Source organism: Schistosoma haematobium, chromosome 1, assembly GCF_000699445.3.
Source record: "Schistosoma haematobium chromosome 1, whole genome shotgun sequence".
Lineage (NCBI taxonomy): Eukaryota > Metazoa > Platyhelminthes > Trematoda > Strigeidida > Schistosomatidae > Schistosoma > Schistosoma haematobium.
In genome coordinates, this window is record NC_067196.1 from 62705944 (window position 1) to 62723184 (window position 17241).

At 35.5% G+C, this 17241-nt stretch overlaps 1 protein-coding gene across 2 annotated transcripts in view; it reads right to left on the minus strand.

The window, feature by feature from the left end:
• The window catches only part of MS3_00001814 (uncharacterized protein), a 44917-nt gene extending 34538 nt beyond the window's left edge, over positions 1 to 10379 (minus strand). For both annotated transcript variants that reach the window (XM_051209311.1, XM_051209313.1), the window contains exons 1-7: positions 10325 to 10379; positions 9716 to 9755; positions 7447 to 7520; positions 5903 to 5978; positions 2266 to 2353; positions 924 to 1055; positions 121 to 181 (exon numbers count right to left, since the gene is read on the minus strand). In XM_051209311.1, coding sequence (XP_051074755.1) covers positions 121 to 181; positions 924 to 1055; positions 2266 to 2353; positions 5903 to 5970 — 349 coding nt within the window. In that variant the 5' untranslated portion in view covers positions 5971 to 5978; positions 7447 to 7520; positions 9716 to 9755; positions 10325 to 10379. The remainder of the gene's footprint in view (positions 1 to 120; positions 182 to 923; positions 1056 to 2265; positions 2354 to 5902; positions 5979 to 7446; positions 7521 to 9715; positions 9756 to 10324) is intronic.
• Positions 10380 to 17241: the final 6862 nt, after the last annotated feature.

Here is a 17241-nt window from a genome sequence, read left to right on the forward strand (position 1 = left end):
ACATCAGAACTCAAAGTAGATAATTATAATAATACAGAAACAAAACGGGTTGTATCATGCTCATGTTTAACCATTTTAAATTCCATGTTATAAAATAAAGATATAATTTTTAGAACTAACTTGATCTAGAATGATATACATATGGGGCACATTGTTTGTCTTGTACTAATTGATCAATACTCTAAAACAACACAATGTAAAACATTATCAAATATATTTGTGAGAAATTAATTGACATGGATACACTGCACAATTATCGCCTAAATCTTTGCAATCAACATATTTTATGACTAACAATATGAATAATAATAATAATAATAATACTTCGTAGAGAAAATTCTACATTTACAAATTTCGCATTTATATAAGGCACAGTTAAATTCCTAATTTTTGATACTGATTAGGATATTATATGATGTAATTATTAAACAGGTCACCATTTCCGAGCTAACAAATTTAAATCATATTAATTGTGGTCTAGAATATTTGAAAGCATTAGAATCTAAGTAATAAGTGATAAACTGTAGACCGATAAAAGAAAATACTGTCCAAAAACTATCAAGACTGCTATAAACGATGTTCAAATAGTTCAAGTAGATTGATATAGATCAGAATATATAGACCAATGAAATTCTAATGGCATAAAGTCATTTATTTTATTTCATCTGATGCTTATAAGTTTATCAGTTATCAACTTAGTGAACGGTTTAAGTAACTTTTGAACTTTAATTTTATCTGGACCACACAAAAACAGAATGAAGATCTTAGAAATTATGATTAAAATTCGTTACTAAATATATATATTAACTAGACTTAAATACAGCTTTTGAAAGTGGACTTGATAAAAACAAATTTGTTCGCTGAATTCCTTGTTTAATAAAGAATATTTATCAGTCAAAGTAAGAAAGAATCGAATAACTTACCTGGCTGGCAAATTTAGGATCATTCGCATCTACACCCCCTAGACATATCATTAAACTCCTAACATATTGAAGTTTTTGATCAAAGGGACCTTTCCAAGACCAGTAATATTTTGGACACGATGCCACACAGACCTAAAAATATTAATGTAAATAAGAATGAGATATGTTTGTAGGTAATACAAACAAAACTTTGTTATCGTTAACTAACTATTCATGCCAAAATAAAGGTCGATCTCTGTAGCGGGATTTAGATTGGATTAAAGCATGTTTCGTGTAGGATTATGTTGGGGCACTCTGACTGGCTACTTTTTTTAACAATCAGTGCTAGCAGAGACTCGGAGAAGTCTCTAGAATCTTCTTATGTAAAAACTACAAATATACTAATTTTTTTACTGTGATTCCTAATTCCGTATATAAGTATGTTCCTGTTCAACCGTATTCTGATTTGAGGACTTGTCGAGTGAAGTAATGTTCAAGAATACTAAGCAGTAAGAGTAGCTAGGTCGTAAGAAAAGAATTTATGATGATCTCCATCGGTTCTGATTATGATTCAATTACTCACCGAATATCCTCTTTTTTGTGTCAACTTATAATTCAATAATCTTATGCCATACTTGTCACAAGAGAGCTAGTGGTGCTTCTGGTTGTGATGTTAGTCACACATTGTTGTGGAGGACGATTTTAGTGATTGATGAGACGGGTTTTCGGTTGTCAAAATCAATGAATAAAACCTTAATTGATAAACGAACCCAATAACAAATTGTGGTTACTCAAGAGACAATAACGTTAACTGGAGCCCCCAACTAGTTAGAAATCGAATGTAAAACCGCTATCCAAAAGAATATTCATTTTGCAACAAAGCAACATGCTTGTGTACACAATCTGAATACAAAATAAGCATGAGAAGAGTCACAGGCGATGGGAAGTTAGTTGGTCGGTCACTCAATCGCCGATCAATTAAGACCCCACTGTTAGGTCAAATTATTGGATATCATATCACCCACCCACTGGTTTATTGGAAAATGAGTGCCAGCTGAATACAAAATCGTGAGCTTGATCCTGTATGAGGTTGCGGGTAAGCAATGTCGAGACTAGTGCTTCTGACTTCGAATGGTTCTGAAAATGATGTTAGTCTGTTACGATAACTAAATTTGTACGAAACATGTTCACCAAAACGGTCTCAAGGTATAGGCCTTAACTCGGAATACAGTGAGTGAAATTTCACAATTACCGGATAAACAAAAAGTTGTTTTGATACAACTTCGTTTTTGAGTTTATGAGACATGTTACATGAATTATATATATGTATCAAAATACTTAAAAACGTGTAAAAATTCTATACCTGAGGCGTCGGGCACCCTGTAACAACTAAAGCTGGCCCCAGTCTGAGACAACTTTGCGAATCAAAGAAGAACAGATATGGTTTACCACTAAACAAAATAGGAACGAAAAGTATAGATGTATTAATGGTGAATTAACGTGTGACCTCAAATATACATTCTCCAAAATTCAACAATGAGTAACTACAACGAAAAATAAAGCGCTTGGTTAGATTTCTTTGGGTTTAAATGGTGAAAGTGGTGATAACCATGTTAATTCACGAAATAATAGGACCACCATACACGGATATCTATATCAAATCATGAGTGCACTGAAAAAAATTCGGATTCCCAAATTGATGTATGCTGAACAGGGTTTAGACCACTGAGCTTCATTCTCGCTATACATCCGAAACACTAAGTTCAGAACATTATACCCACTTTTTTTAACGAGGTCAAGACAAGTATTTGCAAAATTATTACTGATTAGTGCTAATGTGCTCAATAAATACGATCGTTACTATACCGAAAAGGCTTATTCTGGAACTGTCATTTCAAATGGAGTTTAAAAAGTGAGTGTTTATAGTTCACAATTAATTAAGTATATGCGGATTATCTTCACTACCATAATTAATTTCTCAAATGATAGAAGTCAGTTGTCACAAACAGGCTGTCATTCTCGATAATACAAAATATTAGTTGCAAGAATAAAGTACAGTTTATAAATCTATCAGTAGCTGATCTTATTTATGAAACATCTGTTAATAAATTGAATTTAGAATATAAGATCTGAAAGCGACTGAATACTGTCTTAAAAACTAATGAAAAATGATTTGGATGTTTGACAGTTTCATGTACCAATAAACGCTAAATCATAGGACATTCAGAAATCCAGATTAAATTCGTACAATATGCAAGATTTTGTTGTTGCGTGTTAAGTAAAAAAAATTGTCAGAAAGAGTTATTAGTGATACGTTCGTGAACTAAGCTAATTATGAGTAATTTCAAATTAAACACGATGAACGAGACCAGTACTGTCCCCTTTTCGCTAACCCACTACATAGAGTGTGAAGTCCCGTTTATACACAAGCTTTCTTAATAGAAACCCAAGAATTAAATTATGTTCAAGTTGATTCAATTATAAATCAATCTAATAATAATTTTTCACAAAATTTTATCAATTCAGCAATTGTTACTAAACACAAGATCACTGTAAATTAACCGATAAAAGGAAAAATGAATTTAAATCCAAATAACTAATTGTAGCTGAAGAATAGAATTCACTCTGAATAAATTAGTACAATGAAAATGAGTTGTTACTTGACTGAACAAAACTCATCTTAACTCGATATCCTTGTCTTAATGATACGTACCACGTCGGAAGGAAGGTTTAACATTGCTAACAATAATATAGGTGTAGAAATTTCGAGAATTTTTTTAAAAACCCTATAAACTAATTTAGTTGATTAGTATTTATTTACCCAGAAATTACCTTTGATTCTCACTCATTAAAAGGTTTACCACTTGAAAAATCTGGATTGTTTTCTCAAAGCGACTTAACAATGAGTACGCTATGCATTGTGGATTCAGGACTTCAACTAATAATAAACGGGCTAAATTGTGTCACATGTAGACAAATACAATATTTACACATTTAACATTTGAGACTTCAGTTTATAAAATTCGATAAACATAAAACACAATCAGGCCATCACAAATAATCCACACACACAAGAAATGTATGTAAATGTACCGGACTAAATTCATAAACATATTCCAATACATTTAAGGCTAGGTGAACAAAACACTTAAGGATAGATTAATACGAATGATACACATCAAAAAATCAGGCACTAAAACGATTAAGCATATACTTTTCGCATAAATTACATTTTGCCTTTGAAATGGTATTTTATATAAAATAACTACGAAGTAAAAAAAACTGAAGCATTTTACACAAAAATGAATTCAGCTTGAAAATGATTCAGCTACGCTACGATCGATGACGATGTTTAACTTAAAAAGTCAGTTAGTAAAGATATCCTCAAAACGCTTGGTGCTTTTATAGCTACTTTTCATATTATCCAAATAATAATTAAAACATGCCCTCTCGACTTAAAGCTAATTAACCCTTGGAATGTATGAATAGCCAATTATATGACTGCAATAAAATGTTTTGAATTAATCGGGGTAGAAAGCAATATTCTAACCACAATAGACGCAAGAAAAAAGTGACTGTGTTTAGAAAAATACAAATTGTAGTCAACTTTTCCCTTAAAGATACACTAGGCATTGAAGGAAACCAGTTTCGAAGTAACATTTACATTTGTAGTCAATATCGCAACCAATCATGTATTGTTATTCAGTGCAATAAGATTGAATTAGTTAGTATCATCCTCACACCATCAGAGAGTCATCAGACAAATATTACTACTTCTCTGAAATCATATTCATAACAAAAGTATATAAAAACAATGACCAGTGGGAAGTTGGAGAATAATTACAGACCAACTAAACTGTTCCTCAGTTTTCCAATTATCATTGTAATCACCTAACCGGGAAAGACATTCTTGATGTTTCTCATTGCAGCAATTCAGCTAGTGGCAGATTTTGTTTTAACATCTACAGTGAGCATCCAATGTTGTCTATCATTACTGAATGTTCCACACTTTGTTATCTGCCCGTTCTCAAGATCACTATTTTTCTTATCTCAATAATTTATATTTTCTTATCTAGTATTATATTCGATCCCTATCTTTTCTATCCCCGTCAATACTGTTACTAACTCTAATACTGAGATTTGCCCTGACAATTTCATTTCATTGTGTTAATGAAGTATGGCAACTTGAATTGATATACACAAATCCCGTGTTCTACATTGCGTATAACTAACTAATGTAATTATCATTTAGTCGTTTCGTTAATCTACACTTACGTTCTTTAGTTCATCATTACGTTAATATAATCTACTAATTGAGAAGCTATAAGAATCCATTGATCTTGTTGAGATTAAACCAAGAACGTTTTGTGTTGTAAGATGAATGGAATCTACTCCAATTTATGTTTTAAGCCTTCCAGAAATGTACTAATTATTTATGTACATTCATTGAATTCATGTGGATAGAATCAAATCAATTGACAAAGTGATAACTGTGGAAAGTACTTATGATTTTAAGGGTATAGTACGGAACTTCCTCACAAAATAGATTGGTAAAACTACATCTTTTTTACTAGATTATTGCATATCCAACAGGCTGAGAGCACGTGAAATCTGATGAATTCATTACATGTTACTATGTCCACTACTTACGCTCTACAAGATTGATAATATGATTCGTCAAGTGATCTCGAGATCACCAATTCACATAACTCTGATTAAATATTGTTTCCCACATTTTATTAATCATCCACTATGTAAATAGTTTAGTGTGAGAACTAATGTAAGTTGAGCCTGATGCTATTTTACATGAAAAATGTAGTTTTCCAACTTTTTATCACTACAAAATAACTGATTATTGCCATTTTATTACTTATTCAAAAAAAAAACATTCAAAACATTGTGATCTGTAACGTATAGGGCACGTTATTTCTACCCCCCCCCCCAAAAAAAGTGGCAGTTGTATATTCGTAAACAAAAACTTTTAAAGTTTGAGAACTTACGGAACATCACGACCACAAACTTGTCCTTGCGAATTAGTTGGATGTATGACACGTTTAAAGTCTCCCATGGCAAAACCTGGTGTGAAAGGTCAACAAACATCTTTACTGGGTAATTAAACATAAGATAAGCTATAACACCCTTTTAGATGTTTGTGAAACACACTGTTATGTAGATCAACTAGGGATGTTGGACTGTTCCTAATAAAAGGAACCTAGTGAAACATTTGTAGCCAGTTTCAACAACAACAAAAATCCTCATGTATACGGATATATAGTCAGTAGACTAGAAAATAGCCATTCATTAAGATCCGAACTGTTTCACAGAAATTGAGGGACATGCATATAAAAAACATATAAAATTGTGCTTATAGATTGAAATCAAAATAGCTCCAGGGTTTCCCCTGAGCTTCACAGGAATTATCAAGGACAAAAATGAAAAATCCGAACAGCTAAAATGAGAAAACATAAACAATGCTTGAGACACGTTCCCAAACCTTTGGAAGCTCAAGAAGCTTGAGGATTAATCAACAACAGCACTATATTCAATGGAAACGGGACACCAAATGAAGTTAGCTGCATCATGATCACCGTTGTTTATACAGACAAATATTCTGGCCATTAACTCGACTTGATTTGTACCACCAGCAAAACGGAAAACAAAAACAAAGTAATTTTAATTGCTTAGTTGATCATCATGACCAGATTTATCTGTAGTTGCCTTTAATCAAGATGACAATGAACAATCTATTTCTCAACAACAACAACAACAACACACTGGCATGCTCAATTTACTCAAATGTACTTTCAGTTTTATGGTAAACACAGATAGGTGGGATTCAAGTTGTACCCAAAGACTTAGTTCGCTGAAATTAAAAAGTCAGTCAGTCAGTAACAACGTAGAACTTCGTACGTACGTACATCAGTTCGAGTTGCCACACCACATTAGCACAGAGATGCAGTGGTTGATTCAAATCACGTAGTGGTAGAGGTAATAAGAGTATAAGCAGTAATCGGGAAGATTAGTGAAATTAAAAAACAACATATCCATACAACTTTACACAGGTAATTTTGAATACACGTAACACGAGATGATTCATGTTTTCACCATAGTCAAAAGTGATATTTTAGCATGGTTGAACGAGCTTATAATGAAGAATTGTTTTTGAACTTATTTATTTAAGATGATTCTGAGTTCAATTATTCACCAGATTTCGAAACGGGTTCCTGTGAGAAACGTTGACAGTAAAAGCAACTGGACTATTTATTTCATTAATTAGAGCCTACAAACACGCTATATATATTGTGCTTATAGATTGAAATCAAAATAGCTCCAGGGTTTCCCCTGAGCTCCACAGGAATTATCAAGGATATATATATACGACCCAGTCGCTGATAAAAAATATCCCTTCTATCAATAAAATGAAATTCCCATCAGACAGACTTTAATATCCAAATTAAATTTCACTACAAAAACCTGTACATTTAAAAGTCCTAATTAGTCGCAACAAATATAAAATATTGGCAAAAAGCAAGTGGAAACTTACTCCACAAAGTAACGATAAGGAAACCAACGATGAATATTGAGAACAATATACAACAAGGAATATCTGTACATGTTCTGTCAAAAAAGAAAGCACGGAAACACTAAGTAAGAACTAGAGGTTTGACTGTCAATGAAGTAATCTTGAGTGCTGTTAGTGTATGAAGGCGGTTGTTACTTTACTGTACGCTACACAGTAGATCCCTCCTTGGAATACGCGAAAGGAATTCTGGATTAGTGATGGTCTCGATGACCTGGACTACGAAAGCAGTGCCTAAGAGACAATTGTTTGAGACCACATTCAGTAGATGAAAAAATAATTTAGGGACCAACCAATCAAGTATAAGCAAAAAGGCCTTGGATTTCGGCGCGAGGTTCACTCATCCATTTGGTTAATTAGCGTTTTGGCATTATAGCTGATGTCAGTTGTCGATGAAAACCTTAAATCTAATTCCTAACCTTAATCATCAACTGTAAATTATAATTGTGATTCCTCACACTGGTTTATAACCCACATTTGGTCGTAGTTCGTAGTAGACACACACAAGGTCAATTTAGTGTCACTCATAGGTCATCCATAAATTAAAGTCTCACCGGAAAAATCAGTGCATATAGTAGTCACTTGAGGCACTTGTCGTATAGCTTAAGACTTTTTACTTATCATATCTAAAAAGTTCCTACAACTTTTTGATGGTTTGGTCGACCAAACTATCCAGCTCAGAGAAAATAAACTCCATCAAAGTCATTCACCTGAGCTAAAAATCTTTCCCACCATCAACTCACTTTAGGGTTAAACGACCATTTGGTTCAACCAAGGTCTGAAATTAATTAGAGCCTCGTTAATTGTTGTTACCGGCTGTCATATAAGCTACGAAATGTCGGCATTGGAGGCAATCTATTTATGTGGATAAAAGACTTCTTAGTTGGGCGTCAACAAAGAATTCGGGTGAACCCAAAGTTATCTAGCTGGGGAACTGTGCTTAGTGGAGTGCCCCTGGGTACAGTTTTGGGGGCAGTGCTATTCCTCTTGTATGTAAATGACCTTCCTCGTCTTCTATCACCATCGGTCTTGCTACATGCTGACGATGTCAGGATGTGGAGAACGATACGATGTAAGGGTGATAGCTTAGAACTCCAAAATGACCTGAAGAAATTATCTGAATGGTCTCAAACCTGGCAGTTGCCGATAAATACTTCCAAGTGTGTTGTGATGCATATCGGTCATCAAGGTACAGATACATACACGATGAATAACATTGAGCTATCTGTTGTCCAGACACATAATGACTTGAGAGTTATCGTTAGCCAAGACTTAAAGACTACTGAACACTGCCGTACAATAGCCGCCAAAGGTTTTAGAACCTTATGGTCAATACGTAGGGCTTTTTGTCATGTCGACGATAAAACGTTTTTGACTTTGTATACAGTGTTCGTACGTCCTAAACTTGAGTACTGCATACAAGCGGCTAGCCCCTGCTTAAGAATAGACAGTGAGCTTCTGGAAAAGGTTCAGAGAACAGCAACTAAGCTGGTTCCCGGAATAGCTAAGCTTCGGTATGATGCTCGACTGGCCAAGCTAAACCTATTCCCGCTGTCATATCGTAGAACTAGAGGCGACTTGATTAGTTTTCAAATTGCTTAGTGATAAATTTGCATCTGATATGCCCTCATTTTTCGTGTCTTCCAGAACAGAGAATTTACGGGGACACTCCAAAAGCGTTCACAAGCCCAGAACAAATTACTTGTCAGCTGACTATCGACTTTCCCATCGGATCATCAACGAGTGGAATTCATTACCTCAGCACGTCGTTGAGACTCCATCCGTCAGCCCTTTTAAAACAAAGTTGGATCAACTGAGAGACCACCATTGCCAGGACTAACACAGGCCATCAAGCCTCCTGTCCTTTCCAAACTGAAACTGTTAATTGTCGTAAGGTAATAGCTTAAAAAATGTATCAAATGGAAACGAATGTATTGTCAATCTGCAGCCAGTATTACGGGCTTTGACGACAAACTCAGTCAAGCTAGATTATCCTAACTGGGCTAAAATGAAGAATTGTTGTAATACGCTATCAGTGTTCAAGAATCAAAGGTCACATGGTGAGCAAACGAGAATTTGCAAGTGGAGTCACTAAGCGTAACTGGGTTACGGTAGAGAAATAAGTGAGCTCCAAAGTACGTAAATTTCACACAGGAATGTTTTTCGGAAGAAGCACAATAAATGATTGCATTAGGTATATGTATAAAAGAACTTTAAGTCTAAAAACACCTACCTATTTCGTACAGGGCCAATGGTACGTATTGTTTTCGAACCTGAAAATTAGGGAATTATTCACATTTATATAAGAACTTCTGGACTTCACCCAATTAACAACTTACTGATGAAAAATGAATTGGGGAGTATGGGACATTGTTAAGCAAGCACAGCAAACGTAAAACACACGACCGTCAAATTATAGACGAAAATATGAATACTACACTTAATTACGATTTCCTGTCAATTCCCGTTACATAAAACATCCCATAGGACTGACTGTTAAAAAGTGTAATCATCTGTGAACGAAGTTAGAGATGTTATAAATGTTATTTAGAGTTTCGGAATTTTTCTTCAGCAAAATTAAGTGAACAACAAAACGAAACTTGAACAACTCGTTCACCACGAGTTTTGGATTCCACATATTATAGTCACAAAAAGCTGGATATTTCCTACGTAATTATTGATGCTATCCATGTCATGATCGTCTTAAGGTAGTTTTGTTGAAATTAGTATCACCTTGAAACAAATTTACATCTAACAATTGTAACGGGTCTACACGACTACTGCATTTTATTTTACTTCCAAACGACCAAGGGATGAATACAATAAACCACAAATAAACTACCTGTATCCTGCGAATGTCCACAGCATCCCATATTTTGCGCCAAATGTTTTGAATTGAAAGATGTGACAGAAGACAGACTATCACTTATCAATAGATTAAAATATTAGTTTCAGTTTTCAGTCCTCACTAATAAGGAGCGTAGATTGGTGTACCTTTTTTAATCGTGCCAGTTTGCCTTCCAGTGAAGGTTTAGCTACTCCTTGGAAATATTCACTGATGGGGATGAAACAACTTGTTCGGGTAAAGCGTTTCAGTCATTGACCACTCGATGAAAAAAACGGGACCCCACTTCAAGTTTATTAGATCTTGGTTTGTGAACCCTCTTGCTATGACAGCGGAGATTAATAAAGCTGGAGGGGGCAAAAAGATAAGGCATATTAACAGCCAAATCATAATTAAAGATACGAAGTACCAATATAAGGTCACGTATCAACATACGATACAAGAGGAAAACGTTCGGTCGTTTTAAGCATTCATCGTAAGAGTGCTTAGAAATACCCTTCACTAATTTAGTTCACACACTCTGAACACGCTCAGGTGAGTTAGTATCCTTCATAAGACATGGGCAGCAGTAAATGAATCCCCGAAATCAATAGCTCTGTAAGTCTTCGAAATTGGATACTGATCACATTAGTTTTAATGGACTCACCTAGCTGAGGGCCCTCGGTCATGCATACGCACCAGATCACGAGTGGAAACGCCGTGCTCAACATCCCCTGCAATTGATAACCAGATTAGATCAGTCGATCTACGATATATTGATAGCCTATCAAATATATCTTCGAACCTCCTCACATCTGACTTTTGATTTCACTAGGTGTGTACGATTCATATTAAGTGGTGCTACTGGCCAAAGCGTTGTCAAACTCCAAATAACTGTGCCATCTTTAATACTTATTTTTTACGCGTTCTCTTAAACAGACAGACTGTGATTGTGAGATCCACGCTCAGTCCGAGTCAATTATGTTTATCCAAAAGCTAGATGAACTTCAGATTTGTAAACATGAATAAGTATACCCTACGTCCAGGGGTATGATGATGAGAAACTTTTGATAAACTGTTTGAAAAAGTATAATTGGTTTCACAGGCTTGTTTAGACGAATACATTTTACAGTGAGCACCTAAAAACAGCTTGTCTGTTTCCGATAATGAAATTAGCGATGTGGATTCTATTGATCTTCAAAAATCCATTATTGACCACCAAAAACTTCGACTTACAACCACAGAGGGCTAATTTCTGGAGATTTAAAACTCAATTATTATTTAGTTCACTTTGCTCGCAATAGAAGTTCATCACAATACATCCCCTACTATTCCAGACAGTGTATGCATTTGTACAAAGTTTCCGTGAATACACATTTGTGGTGACCGCAGAATAACACAGAACAATCACTGCAAATCATCCATGATTATGAACGCTCTCTAATTTAAGTGACAGAACACTGAAAGCTAGATGAATGGTGAAAACTAGCGAAGGCCGAAATGCCATCACGGAAACATTATCAAAACTTGAAGCGTGGCACTGCAACTCCTTCAACTTTACACTAAATATATTCATTAGTAAATTATAAAGCTTCTAAATGCCGTTGCCGCCAGTTTTCAACTCAAACCCTCTTTACTAATACAAGTCAGAAGGGGAAATTTCAAGACCTCCATAAATGAAAGACAAATCCGTGGCAATCTGAATTTTAACGGCACTTCCAATGTGAACTTATTCTAAAAGAAGTACACGTTCTTCTTGGATACATATAAACTAAGTTGCTATATTTCAAGTGTTGATTAAATTTGTTCGCACTAGAATCCAATGCATCTTTGGGGAACATAGATCTTGACTCTTTTTTTTGTACCGACCACCCTGTTCGGTATACGTATATTATCATTGCTAAGGATTTAGAAAATCAAATATAAATACGAAAGTTGTAATTCACTGACGTCATTCAAACCTCTGCTTTCTAAACGCATTGCCCAAATATCGATCTTCATGTGTCAGCTCTTAGAAATTACGGCTGATTTTAACCAGTCCAATAATAGTGATGTGTTCGATATGAATAGTGATATGCCTAGAGCAAGAGAATCTATCACAGAGTAAGATTAAGAACGGTTGTCATGAAAAAGGATTTTTTGGTTAAGATGTACTAAAGGTTGAGCGGAATATTCACTTATTCCACCCTACAAGTGTCAAGGACGAAACAGTGTTGAAATACTCATCAAATCCAACGTGTACCCGTCAGCTTACAGTAACTCCATAAACCGAATAATTGCTAACGGTTTCAATATTCATTCTCGCTTACACTCTCTGTCGAAGTGAGAATCTATGACTTCTTTAACCATTACTGCAACTTCGCCTAGGTATAGAAGGATATAGCCCAAAACAGATGAATGAACTCTAAGAGATATATCATTATCGCCTACTTAAATTCATGTAAGAGACGAACGGAGCTCAGAGTAGTACGTTTGCAGTAACAACTAATTAGCTAAGGAAGTACAAAGCATTCCTAGAATCCTGGTTATCTTGATGTGGTGTTTGTATTAATAAATGATTCTCTTGTACTTGATGCGTGCCTGATTGCGAATTCCAAATACAGTACGTTCGTTTGTGATCACATAGTTATATTCGGATCCTTAGTTCGCATATTAATTCAAATACTCCCAACTATCACACTGGAGTTGTGACGGAGCCTGTGATTGAACAATTGCACATGCATTCAAACTATAATCTTTTTAAGGATTATATCGAAAGGTTCGAAATCTGGATTATGACCAAGGAAGACGATGAGTATGATAATATTATGGCTCATTTCCTTACATTTATCGGAAAAGAGGCCTATAGTTTACTAAAATCTTTGACATTCTCACGAAGCTTATTTCACTTCCTTATAAAACTCTCAAGGAACTCTTGCATGACCATGTAAAGTGCTATACAAAAGAAAATGTCCTAAAATAACTCGTCAGGACATTGAAAATTCCGCTACACTACTGCGTCAGCCTAAACGAATGCGTGAACAAGGTTATGCAAATAACAATTCATTGAGGCGTTGCGGAGCAGGTCACGAAGAAGAGCACAAGTTTGGTAAATGTTTGTCCTGTAGCTCAATTTTGATTACCATTCGAATGATTTCATGCCAATTGTTGTTTATCCTTATCATGAATTCACTTCTAATGAGTCCTCTAATCAAAGTTAAAAATAAATCTCAAATGAAGCAACATCAGTTATAACTTGAGGATATGAAAATCCAACATTATTTCATGAGGGAGTATAGTGTTGGAATGTCAGTGATCTCAGTACACGGGACCCAGGTAAGTCCGTTCCTATTTCAGTCGCTAATTTCAATACTAAAGAATATGTTCTAGATCATACAGAGGCTGTATCCAGTGCATAGTCAGACAGACATATAATGAACCTAAAGGGAAGGAATACAATCGATCACAAAAACTCATATTTCAATTTAAGCTGTAGAGATTTTTGTATTGACTAATGATTCTTTTGTACTTAACGTCTACTTCAAAATGATTTCTGAAATAAACATCAAATTGACCTTGATCTGCTACTGAAGCAGAACTAATTGAAGAACTGTTGGTTATAAATACTTTACAATATATTTTTACGACCTGAGTATTACTTTCACCCTTCAGACCAGTTAATCCATCTTTATTGACACAGTTTGAGTTAAATTACCACTCACTCAAATGGGAAACTTCAAATACTCGCTCCAATTTTTATCAAACAACTTAATTAGCTCTTTCGTTACTTCGAAGAGAAGTCTTTACAAAGAATTAAGATTGTTTGCAGCAACCAAGTCTCGGAATAAAACATTTTGCTAGTGACTTGTCAAAGGTTCTTTATCACCACTCTGGTTTATCACGATCTGGCTGGCACGCATATCTGAACCAATGCACAACTTGGATGAAAACATGAACTCAATTTCCTCAAACGAATGAGAAAAAGACACCTCTTGGTTTACGATCAGACTAATTGGTCGGCGTGCCACTAAACATTTAAGGGTGTACTCAGTTAGTAACTTAAAGCTGAACTACTCATAGTAAAAACGGTTACTGAAGAAATTCTAACCATTTATCTTGCTATAAACTGCTGCTGTGTAAACCACAGCATTATGTACGGATGCCCTCGAATTCAGTTTTCTAATTGTCCGGATGCGCTCACCGTCAACGTAATGTATCAATGAAGAAAATATCAATATTATCAGAACTCACACTTGTCTTTTCCCTACTATTCACAGGTAATCTCCTTACTGGAAACTTAAACACAGTTGAAATGTTTTGGGTTCCTATCAAGGCTCCAAAATGTTTAGGTTCATTTATTGGGTGCTGAGAGCTCGGACAGGGAACGCAGTGTGTCAGCCGCCCAACCAAACATTAAAACTTGGTCTTCGTCAGTAACCTTTCCCTTGATACTATGTATACTGGATAAAGGTTTTACCTTAGCCATCACAATATTTTCATCAGGTTATAAAAACCACCTCCTGTAAACGTGAAACCATAAAAAATCATACAGACTACCACAAGGTCAATAGAAATTTTTTCCCAAGTCACATTAAAAACAATGAGTGGTAGACCCTTCTGTATGAAGTACCAATTGACCAACCAACATATTCTGTGACAACACCAATAATATCTTTGACAAAATCGCACACTTTGGACAGTGGAAACCTAGGATTTCACACCGCTGATACACAAAAACATCGCAGAACGCCAGTCACCCAACACTCCCCTTTTGATAACGATAACAGAAATATTTGACAAGGCAGAGGCAATATGTAAACAAAAGATAGTCACACAAGAAAAATGTGCTGTCAAACTTAACGATGACTCCTCCGCACTCGTCAAAATTCTTCTAAATAAGCTCAAATATTTTTAATCGCAAGGCGGAAACATATTTGTCAAGCATAACTAAGTATACGAAGATCCTAAACTTACTACAGAACCATTTAACGAAGAATTATCTACTGCATTAACAAACGGAATAACAGAAAAATGAATAAGAGTCTGCCCCATCATCATCCGGTTAAATGCGGATTATAATGTGCAAGATATTTCTAAAGAAATTGCTTAATTACGGCAGGTGCATATTACGCCCGCTAGCGCCCAACATCCAACTCTGTCCTGGACAGTCCTTTACAGTTGCTATTCATCCTTTTCATATCAGCTTCAAATTCTTGACTCAGTGTGTTCTTTAGTCTTACACTTTTCCGTTTTCCTTAAGGATTTTCTCGTTAAAGCTTTCCTTGTAATGCAGTTTGGTGATTTCCGTGATGTATTTCCTATCCACCTCCAATGTCCTTTTCCTAATTTCTTCGGATGGAAGCCGGTTTGTCCTCTCCCACTGTAGGCCGTTGCTGATGGTATCCAGCCAACGGACATTTAGTATCTTACGAAGAAAATTGTTTATAAATACTTGTACCTATTTGATGATGGTAGTTCTCAAAGTTCCAGCTCCGTACAGTAAATCTGTCTTGATGTTCGTATTGAAGATTCTGACTTTAAAATTGATTGACAGTTGTTTTGAGTACCATATGTTCTCCAATTGTAGGAATGTTGTCCTTACTTTGCCAATCCTCGCCTTGATGTCTGCATCCGATCGTCTACGTTTATCGACGATGCTGTTTACGTACGTGAAACTTTCCACCACTTCCAGAGTTTCTCCACCAATTGTGATTGGGTTGGTGTTCTCCGTGTTGTATTTGAAGACCTTATAGAATTATGGTCTACTATGATATTAGCACTACTCTAATAATAGACCTAATCCTAAAATTGTAGATTTGTCATGATATAACTGCCTAATCTATAAGTTACATCATCGTCTACACCAACCAATTACCAATACATGATGGAGAACAAGCTTAGGCTTGAGGTAGAACAATATATTTGATATGAATAAAAGATATAAGATAACACTCAGCAGAGACCACGCCTGCATGGCCGAGCCATGCCATCCGATCAACTCCGTATAATTCAATTCCTTGTTCCCGCTTTCTCCATCGTTAGGTAAATTATCTTTGCTAAAGTTTCATTCAACGATTGGGAGAAACTACTATTACTAATAATTATATATTGTCAGAAGGGGTTTTGTGGAGATTTTAGTAATTTCAATAGTTGAAATCATGAGTCAATCGAAGCTAGACCACCATGAAAAACCTGGAGGCACTGCTGAGGAGTTCCATAATAGAAAGAAACGGCCGTCCAGTGCTTCCAGGTTTTCCATGGTGGTCTGGCTTCAGTTGACGCATGATTTCAACTACTGAAATTACATATTACACAAAAGCTTCAATAAGTGCGAAGTGTAATATCTAAAATAATTACTAGTGTTTATAATTGTCTCAAAGAGTCTTTTGCAATAATTCAGGTTTCTTTCATCAATATCTATTCATCAACTGATTCATTTATGTATTTACATGTTGTTGAATAAGATTATAGAATGGAAGTTTGCTACTAGATTTTCAGATATTCATATAAATAATATCAATGATTGTGTGTGTTGTCCTCCATGCACGACTTTGCACTGTAGTCCGTCGTATGGATTCCGGATGATTTCGTTGATTTTCTCAGATACACCATATTGTTGAAGACGTTTTTATACTGTCAGACGCTTCCCTATAGTCAATGAAATTGACGTATAGCGATGAGTTCCATTCAAATGATGGATCACCGATGATCCCAAGTGTTGCGATTTGGTCTGTGCACGACTGATCCTTACGGTATCCTGCCCGTTGATCTTGAGGTTTGGAGTCTACTGAGTGTTTTATCCCGTTCGGCAACACTGTTGAAAATGTTTTCTGAAGCCGGTGGTAGTGTGATGCCTCTGTAGTTCCCACATTTGCTCAGATCTCCTTAATTTGGTATCTGGATGAGATATCATTCTTTCCAGTCCATCGGCACTTGTTCTTCTTCTCAGATCTTTC